Genomic DNA, 9,884 nt, shown 5'->3' with positions numbered 1-9,884 from the left:
AGTCTAACAGAACAACTAGCATGTGTGAGGCATGGGGTTCAATCCTCAGCACCACATAAAAAATAAAAAATAAAGGTATTATGTTCATCTACAACCAAAAAAAAAAAAAAAAAGGTTTTTAAGCCCTTTCTTTCATCCTTGAAAGCTGCAGTAAGTTCACTAATCACATCAACTTCAACTTCCATGGCTCCAGAACACCTATAATTGATCAACTTAGATGTCTTTCTTTCATCCCCAGGGATAGCAACTGTACATGTAATATATAACTATGTGCATACTGTTACTTATTATAATGTAAAATATATAGCATATAAATATTTTTTAATGAACATTAACAAGGAACACTGTGATGATTTCTCTAACACAAGAGCCTGGGGAAGTTGGGCCTATCATGTCCTCTTGCAGGATTTTCCCTCCCCAGAGCTGGGCCATATAGGTAATATTAAAAATAGTACTTTTAAAAATCAACTTCTAAAAATCAACTCTGTTGTTATTTTTTTCTCCACCCAATCCCAGCTTGTGGTTGGGAATCTGACCTCCCTATTGACTACCTTATCCCTTTAAACTGCCTGTTTTGTGACATCATTCTCCCACCAAACCTACTGCCACCTGATAGAATCTTAGGGTTTCCATGGAGTTGTAAACAAATTTGAATCATCACAAGTGACCAGTTGCCAGTGAATAGTGAACATTGACCAGTGACCTCCATACTGGGAAACATGCATTCTCTAGGCTCAGTTACCCAGACATCCTCTGGGGTGGTCTCCTCATCCTTTGTATCTGCAATTGATGTTACCTCTTCTCTGACCATGTCAGGTAAAAAAAAAAAAAAAGAAACTTTAATAGTTTTTCACTAGAACGTTCACTGTCTAAACTTAGTAATGGAGTCAAATTAGCTTAGAATAATAGGGGAAAGGATGAAACTAGAAATCTGGAGAACTAATTTCAGTTTTGACTTTGACATGTACTAGTTATAGGACTGGACCATCCTTTACTCTCTCACAAAATCTGTTTCCTCGTCTGCTATCTGAGGATAACAGACTGCCCATGCTCTCTCTGGTCCATTTCTTTTCTAATATTGAGTCTTGAGGGGCATATGTATGGAGAATGAAATCATATTTCAGGAGTTGTTCGTTTCTAGAAAGAAATCCTAGGCATTATAGAAAATGAGCACTACGTACCAAGAGGTTTCCTCTGTAACACTCTCCTTCCACCAATATTTCCACTTCAGTATTTTAAATTTCAGTGCTGTTGAAAAAGGGACATTCACATATTTTGGATTTTGTTGTTTAAACTAGGTGAAAAGAAAAATAGGGAGAGGGGAATTGGGAGGACAGGGCTGTAAGGAGGCAGATATTTTAGGGGAAGTAAGTTTGAGACTATTACACACAGGAAAACAGGAACTTGGTGTGTGTAGCGGGGAAGAAAATATAAAAATGAGGGAGAAGAAATGTGAAAATAAAAGAGATGAAGAGCATGGAGATGTTCTCAAGAAAAAAAGAGGTTGGTTGGAATGGAATGTGGAAGAGAACCAAAGATTTTAAAACAACAAAGAGAGCAAAGACTGAAATCTTCCCAGCCTTAGACAAAATGAGGCTGGTTTAGAGAATATTTAGATTAATGGACTAGCAAGGAAACTAAGACTAGAATTAGGGTATCTAGAAAAAAGTTTATCAGAAAATCGTATTTAGTTGTTTAGGGTTTTTCTGTGGCCTCTTTGAAAACAGATGAGATTACCAGTTTGAACATGAACATTTTTGAAGTATGTTTTAGAAATGATTCTTCCTACAAACATGCTAATGAAAGTGGTTATAGACAGGGCTGGGGAAATGGCATTTGCCATATTCTATTTTTAAACTACATGGATTTATTTTTAAATTATGTAGCCCTAACCTGCATCAGAAAGACACAGTCCCTTGTGTGATAGGTAGTTTTCAAGTGGAAACTATTTTTCATCTTTACAATAGTTTTCTTTCTAAAACAGAGTAAATACAAATAGTCATTAATGGTTTTTAAACCTAATACCTAAAAGAAAGGCCTATGTGATACTTAAAATCAGCATACTACAGTAATGCAATCACATCAATGTTTATACCAGCTCAATTCACAATAGCTAAACTATGGAACCAACCTAGTTGTCCCTCAATAGATGAATGGATAAAGAAAATGTGGTGTATATATATTCAATGGAATATTACTCAGCTTTAAATAAGAGTAAAATTATGGCATTTGCCAGTAAATGGTTGGAGTAAGAGAATATCATGCTAAGTGAAATAATCCAACCTCACAAAACCAAAGGCTAAATGTTTTCTCTAATATGTGGAATCTAATTCACAATAAGGTGGCACTAGGGAAGAATAGCATTACCTTAGATTAGGTAGAGGAAAGTGATGGGAGGGGAGGGGAGGAGATGTGGGGATAGGAAAGATGGTAGAATGAAACAGACATTATTACTTTATGTATATATCTGATCATGTGACCAGTATGATTCTGTAACATGGACACTCAGAAAAATGAGAAATTATATTCTATCTATGTATGATACATCAAAGTGCATAAATATTTATTCTACTGTCATGTATAACTAATTAAAACAAATTTTTTAAAAAGTCAATCTCCACATCTCTAATTCTACATTTATTTAAAATAATTTTGTACAGTCTTCTCTGTTTTTCTATGTTTCAAAGAATTATTTTGGGCTGCGGGTGTAGGTCAGTGGCAGAGCGCATGTTTAGCAAGTGCAAAGCCCTTGATTCAATCCCACGTACCAGTAAACATCAAAAAAAATATATATATGTTTGTTTTTTAATTTTGTTAGTTGTACATGGACACAATATCTTTGTTTTTTCATTTATTTATTTTTATGTGGTGCTGAGGATCGAACCCAGTGCCTCATACATGCTAGGAAAGCGCTCTACCCCTGAGCCACAACCCCAGCCCCCCCACCAATTGTTTTAATTGTATGATTATATTCTAGTGGTGATGGTTGTGTCAGACTTTAGGGAGAACACTTTCCTGATAAAAAAGATTATAAACTAGGTTTTGAGGAAAAATATGACTTTTATGATGTTTTAAAGGTTTTTTTTTCCTGCTTTTTTATAACTTAAATGTTTATCAGAAAATGTTTTTATATTAACTGAAATATCTGCCTAGTGAGATTAATATCTTTTATTTGGTGTGGGTAACATTTAGAAGAAGATGAAGAAGTACAGTGATAAAATTACTTTACACACCTTGTTTTGTTCTCTATTTTTTACAAAACATCTTCCTTCCTTCCTTCCTTCCTTCCTTCTTTCTTTCTTTCTTTCTTTCTTTCCATTTCTGGGGATTGAACACAGGGTCTCACACATACTATGCAAGCATGCAACCACAAGCTATATCCCCAGCACGTTTTGTTTAGTTTCTGAGACAGGATCTTGCTAAATTGCCCAGGCTGGCTTTGAATTCCTGGTCTCCAGCAATACCACTACCTCAGCCTCCTGAGTGCTGGGACCACAGACCCACCCCACCATGCCTAGCTTCATAGTGGGTTTTTGCTTTTGCACATAGCAGGATTGGTTTTGGTGTTGGTTTTCTGCAGTATCAGGGATTCATCCTAGGGACACTTTACCACTGAGTCATGTCCCCAGCCCTTTTTAAATTTATTTTGATGAAGAGTTTTGTTAATTGCCAAGGCCATCCTCTAACTTGCTATTCTCCTGCTTCAGCCTCCTGAGTAGCTGAGATTACAGGTCTGTGCCACTGCCCCTGGCTCCATCACACTTTTTATTGAAATATTTACCTACATAAATGGTGGCTACTTATATATTAATATTTACTTAATTCTGTTGTTTATTACACACTTTTTGTTGACGTAGTTTCTTTGTCTATATGCACTGGTTATAAATTAATTCAAAATCACCTTCAATTGTGGGCAGTGTTTGGCTAACAGTATTCATTAAAATAAAGTAGAAACATTCACTTTCATCACGTGGTATGTATGATAACAAAACTTCATTTATTAGTAAGTTTGCTATGCTTTGATATTTGTTACATGTCCAAATTTTAGTGGTATCTATGTATTATTTTTAGTTCTGTGCAGTTTTTCATATTTTCTTTCTATCTTTTCAGAACTTATATCTTCCTCCATATAAGTCTAATGTAATATATCACTTTTATTCATGGATGAATTATCACTGTTAGTATTATAACCACCTTACAAATGACTAACCTGAAGTGAGAACGTTTAAATAACTTTTTTCTTTCAAGAAGCATTTCTTGAGAACTTACTCTCAGGTAGTCATTTTGATGTAGGATCCAAAGCCAGACATCCATAGGGTAAAGAATGACCCTTTAAGTTACCATCTGGATGTTACAACTAAACTCTAGGAAATATCATTTGATCGGCACAAGCCAATGAGACACTGAAGATAACAGTGATGATACCAGTACTGTTTTCTCTGAATGGGGAAAAATCAAATTCTATTTCTCCTGATTTATGGTCTTTGTCTAGAGCACAGAGTCCTGGAAAGGGAATAATTTTCTATAACTTGTTACTGATATTGAACAAGTCAATCTTACCTCTCTGACCCACAGTTTACCCACTTGAAAGCTGATAATGTCAGATGTTCTTTTAGTTCTAAAATGCTTCAGTTCTAGGGCATATTCATGAGTTCATACTAGTACAGGCTAAAAGGAAAGATAGGGCAGGAAGAAGGATGCTTTTAGGAAACAATGTTTGAAGAAGACCACCTGGGTCTTCTGTGCCCAATTTGAGAGAAAAGACAGTTGATTAGAAGAGTACCAAACTTGCAATACTTGCAACCATCCAAAATGGTTTGATTTGTGTTATTTCAATGATTATTGGTATTAGAGCCTTCCTGACTGCCACAATCTTAAGATAACATTGTTCCTCAAATATTGTAAGAATCTGTCTCATCATTTTTTTTATCAACCTCTTGCTTCCTACAGGAAATTTCCAAAATTATTCTTTTCTTGGAACTGCAAATTCTCTGCAGCCCTCTCTTCCTGTGGTGAGCAATTCAGCTTCTCTGACAGGAAGTATCTGTGACTTTTCCAGAGTCTCTGCTCCAGCTGCCACTTCAGCATGGCTACTGCCCTCAACCTCTGGCACCTCCTTCCAGCCACTCATGGGCAGTGCCTACCTTTATCAGCATTCTAGCACAGCCTTGGTGTCTGGGGTTACTGGTCAGAACCAGATCCCCACAGCACCTGCCTCCTATCCAAGCATTTTTGAGTGGAATGTCACAGGAGGTACTGAAAAGAAGTCATCTTCACTTGGGGACTTTACTCTGACTGTCATTGATCAGGACACAGCAGGTTCCTCCATGTCTATGACAGCCCAATATGATAAAACTTCAGATGCCAATGCCATGGTCCCCGTGTATCCATCACTGTCTGCCAGACTTGTACAGGCAACACCATTTCAGATTCCAAGTCAGGGACAGAGCCTGTCACTTCCCTACCAAGAAGGAAACCAGGTCTACTATTATGATCAAAACACTCTGGGGACTCTGTTCTCTGGAGAACTTGGCCCCTGCCTGCAATCCTATGGTTCTGTGCCATATGCAGGAGGTAGGGCCACTGCCTCTCAACCAGAAATGGTGATGGTGCTGAAGGAGGTTCAGCCCACAAATGTCCTACCATCAGTCTCTACCCCTGGGATCTATTACTCTGTGTCTGCTCAACCTATCACAGAAACAAATAGTCAAGGTGAGTATAAACAGCAAAAAGGGGAATGAATAAGAACAGCATTCAAAAGGAGGGTCCAGTTTTTATCTGGTAGCTGTGGGTCCACAGAGTCATAGAATTTAAGTCCTGAGACTTTAACCACTATCCTTGTTCAGCACTCTGTATTTTTAGACTCTGTAAGATGAGAGTGCAGGGGCTGGGGTTGTGGCTCAGTGGTAGAGCACTTGCTTAGCATGCATGAGGCACTGGGTTCAAGTCTCAGCACTGCATATAAATAAATGAATAAAATAAAGGTCCATCAACATTTAAAAAATATATTTTAAAAGAGGGATGAGAATTCAGGACACTGTAATGGCCATCCTCCATGCATTTAGGAGACTGCCAGGAGCACACTGAAGGAGGCTACTTCTCACTGCCTTGACAGATCAGTCCGTCTACACCAACACATTATAAATTTATTTCCCTGATCTTGCTGGGTGTCTTAGGAAATACTTCAAAACTTATCATGGTACAGAAGACAGTTTAATTTTTCCTTAATTTACTCCAAGATTTAAACTTTGTATTCAGTAATCCTTCCAAAGCAGATGTCTTAAAAATCTATTCTTCCACATATATTTCATGAAGAAGGGCTCTACTCTCTTCTAGTTCAGGTGTCTTAAACTCTTGGGGAGAATGTAGAGAGTTGAAAGGACCTTATAGGAGAATTGTAGACTTCATAAAACATTTTTATGGGTTTCCCATGGAGTAGGCAAGTGCTATACCACTGAGCCATGCTGCCATGACAATGCTGCCAACCCAAAACTATGACATCAAGTGATCACCAGTAACTAAGAGTCACCACCTACCTCCCAATGGTGCTTAGGAAGAGCTACTAGAAATGCCTTATCCACAGTTGTCCGTTCCCTGATTAATGTGTTGCCATGTAGGGGTAGCATCCTACTTACCATCTTCCTTGATTCCTTTGTAGTAATGGAAACTTCCCTAGGGATGGAGGCTTCCTTGGGATTGCAACTGCCAAGTCAGACATTTTGTCTGCCACAACCTCCAGAATTCCCCAATTCCTGCAGTAGCAGAAATATCCAAATACTTGAGAGTAATCAACCAACTGAACTTGGGGACATTTCAATAACTCCAATCCAGAGTTCTTCTGATTTCTTGACACTGCCTCCAACTCCAAGAGAGGAGCAAATGGGCAGTAAGAATTTGGATGAAATTAACAACATGCTTTCAAAGCCTCTGGATGCCAACCAGATTGCAATAGAAAACCAGGATCCTCCACTACTTCAATTAGAAATTCCTGATATCCACCAGCTTCTGGCCTCCATTGGTCCTCTGGACCAAGAGGAGAAGCCACATTATGAAAATATCAATCTGGAAAAGAATAGCCTGAGTCTTGAGGACCAGGAGACACTTGAAAATGGGACTGAATTTAGCAGTTTTCCAGACCTTACTGCACTGGTGGACAATATTCACCTTCCTGAGATTTTCAGTTGCTTGAAAGACCTTGACCAAACTGAAAGTCCCACAATAATAAAATCTAATGATATCAGAGCCATAGTGATGAATCAGGGGCTAGAAAACTCAAGCATCAAAGAGGGTCCTGGAGATCGAGTGAGGAAGAACAAACATAAAGCCTCGGAGCCTCCTGATGGAACTCCTCAGGCCAAAATCCAGTCAAGGAACCCAGAGTGCCCATTAGAGGGAGAAGAAGTTACTTGCAGTGATGCAGGCAATAATAGGTCTCCTGTGCACACCATCCAGCACTCTAACAGCAAACCTCAGAAAGCCGCATCCAACAGGAACAGCAAAGCTAAGGGCCATGGGCAGGAAAAAAACAAAAGGACCAGAGAAAAGAGCTCCAAGAAAGCCGAAGAGAGGAAGCAACCAGGCAATACGGTCAAGGCAGAAGAGAAGCCTACTGCTCCTAAGACAAAGCGGAAGAGGAACCAACCTGAGCTTTGCCAAGAGATCTTTAAAAAGCCTCGGAGCTGTCTCGGCATGCACATGCTGGAGTCGGTGCAGGTTTTTCATGCACTGGGGAAGAAAAATGATAAGAAAACTGGGATCTCTTCCTCCCGGGCCCTGGGCATCTCAGGCAGTAGCAAAGACCCCCGTCCATGCCCAGCTATGAAACCATGGCTGGAGGTTAAAGATCCTAAGAAATCACAAGTTAAATCCCAAAAAACAGATATCGGTGCTGAAAAAGAGTGTCCATCTTCTTCCCAGTATGAGCTTCCACCACCTGGGAAGGTTAAATTGGTACCTCTGCCTTTTCTTACCCCAGAGAAACCTCAACCTCGACCTGCATATCGGAGGCCACAGTCTCTGGCCTCACGAAAACCCAATGTGGCTTACCCTGCCCAGCCTGGTTCTACTAGCTCGGCTCAACCCATGGCAGTCAACCAATCCCAACCAGCTACTGCCAACCCATCTTGGATGCGTCCAGCCAAGCCAGCTCAGCCAGTTTTAAACAGTGCAATTCAGTCAGGTTTTACCACTTCTACCCAGCCTAGTGTCCCTCCGTCTGCTGCTTCTAGGCCTGCACCCTACAAAACATCATCTTGTACTTCTCTCCAGCGGAACCCTGCTTCCACTGTAGTGACCAAGCCCCAACCACTACCATACAAGCCTCAAAACCAGTATCTACTCCAAGACTTCGCCTTACAACCAATTCCATGGAGGAAACCCAATGTTCCTGAGCCAGTAATGTCAACTCCCATCACGGAAGAGCAGAGGCCAGAGCGGGAAGCCATGAAGAAGAAGGCTCAACAAGAGCGTGAGAATGCTGCCAAGTACACTGCTTTGGGGAAAGTGCAGTTTTTCACTGAGAGGGAAAAAGAGATGGAGATTTCTCGCTACTATGGCTACATAATGTAAGGGCTCATTAGATTGATGGTGCCATTTAGGTACCAAAGTTTTCCAAATATAGATAGATAGATAGACATATAGACAGATAGATAGATTATTTATTCGCATATGTTTTCAAATTTTAATAAAATTAAATAAAGAAATATAATAAAGTTTACTAATATATAAGTAATAAGCCTTCTGGTACCACTGAGAATTCATGGATAATAAAGAGGCCTTCTGGTACCACATAGGTACCAAATAGTGTTCTACATATATATACATACATACATAGATATGAATTCATTCATTCTGACGTAATTTCAGAATGTAACAAAGTTGAATAAATAAATAGAATTGATTAATGGGTAAGTAATAAACAGGATTTCAGATACCATTTGAATACCAAATAGTTTTCCACACATATATATAGATGGATACAAATTTATTCACTTATGTGAATTTTTGACACTTAGTAAAGTTGAATGAAGAAATGTAGTAGAATTGTTTAATAGATAAGTAATAAAGAGGCCTTCCGGTACCACTGGGACACCACATAGTTTTCCACATATATGTAGATATAGGTAAGTACAAATTTATTCATTCGGACATATTTTCAAAACAATAAGATTGAATAAGGAAATACATTAGAAATTGGTTCATAGATAATAAGGAGGCCTTCTATTATCACTTGGGTATCAAATGTTTTTCCACATAGATAAAAATTTATTCATTTTAATATATTTTTAAAAATTTAGTAGCATTGAATTAAAAATGTAATAAAATTGATTAAAAATAAGTAATAAAGAGGACTTTGAATTTTGAATTGCTGTTAATTGTGGTCTTCTTTGGTGTAGAGGTGAGGATCAAAGCCTGAATGAGAAGAAAGGAACTGAAAGTTGGACAGAATAACAAGGGTGTAAAGGAGAGGAATTGGGGGAAGAAGAAGGAATATGATCTAGCACTAGGAAGGCAAAAAGAAGAGAGATTTATGAGCTTACAGGAAGAATCAGGAATAGGTGAAATGGCTGAAGTATTGTATGAAGACACAATGGTTGAGGTTAGGGTTAAAAGCATAAAACCTGAAATATGTTGAAAATGGCAGAAGATGGGTGGGTTGATCAGAAGAAATGCAAAAATCAATAAACTCTCATGGAGAATGGCCTAGGTCTATGACCTACCTGAAAGGCATTTTAGAAAATAAGATTTAGGCCCCATCTCCAACATATTTGGGTCACCTAAGATTATAGCTGGGAAAGGTGAATACAAAACATGGGGAAATTTACCAAGGGCGTGGCAAGGGTTCACAGTGATCCTGAGGGCAGCTGATGATGTGGGACCTAGCC

At 38.8% G+C, this 9,884-nt stretch overlaps 1 protein-coding gene across 1 annotated transcript; it reads left to right on the top strand.

Moving 5' to 3' along the window:
* The first annotated feature begins 719 nt into the window (after positions 1-719).
* On the top strand, positions 720-8,568 carry LOC124075240 (uncharacterized protein C2orf78-like). The gene is made up of 3 exons (XM_046441744.1): positions 720-816; positions 4,951-5,712; positions 6,659-8,568. The coding sequence occupies exons 1-3, from the start codon at positions 720-722 to the stop codon at positions 8,566-8,568; spliced, it is 2,769 nt and encodes a 922-aa protein (XP_046297700.1).
* The last annotated feature ends 1,316 nt before the right edge of the window (positions 8,569-9,884 follow it).

Source organism: Marmota monax, unplaced genomic scaffold (genome assembly GCF_021218885.2).
Source record: "Marmota monax isolate L192 unplaced genomic scaffold, Marmota_monax_Labrador192_F-V1.1 WCK01_AAM20220418_F8-fsc02388, whole genome shotgun sequence".
NCBI lineage: Eukaryota > Metazoa > Chordata > Mammalia > Rodentia > Sciuridae > Marmota > Marmota monax.
Note: the sequence above shows the minus strand (reverse complement) of the source record. Positions and strands in the feature narration are given on the sequence as shown.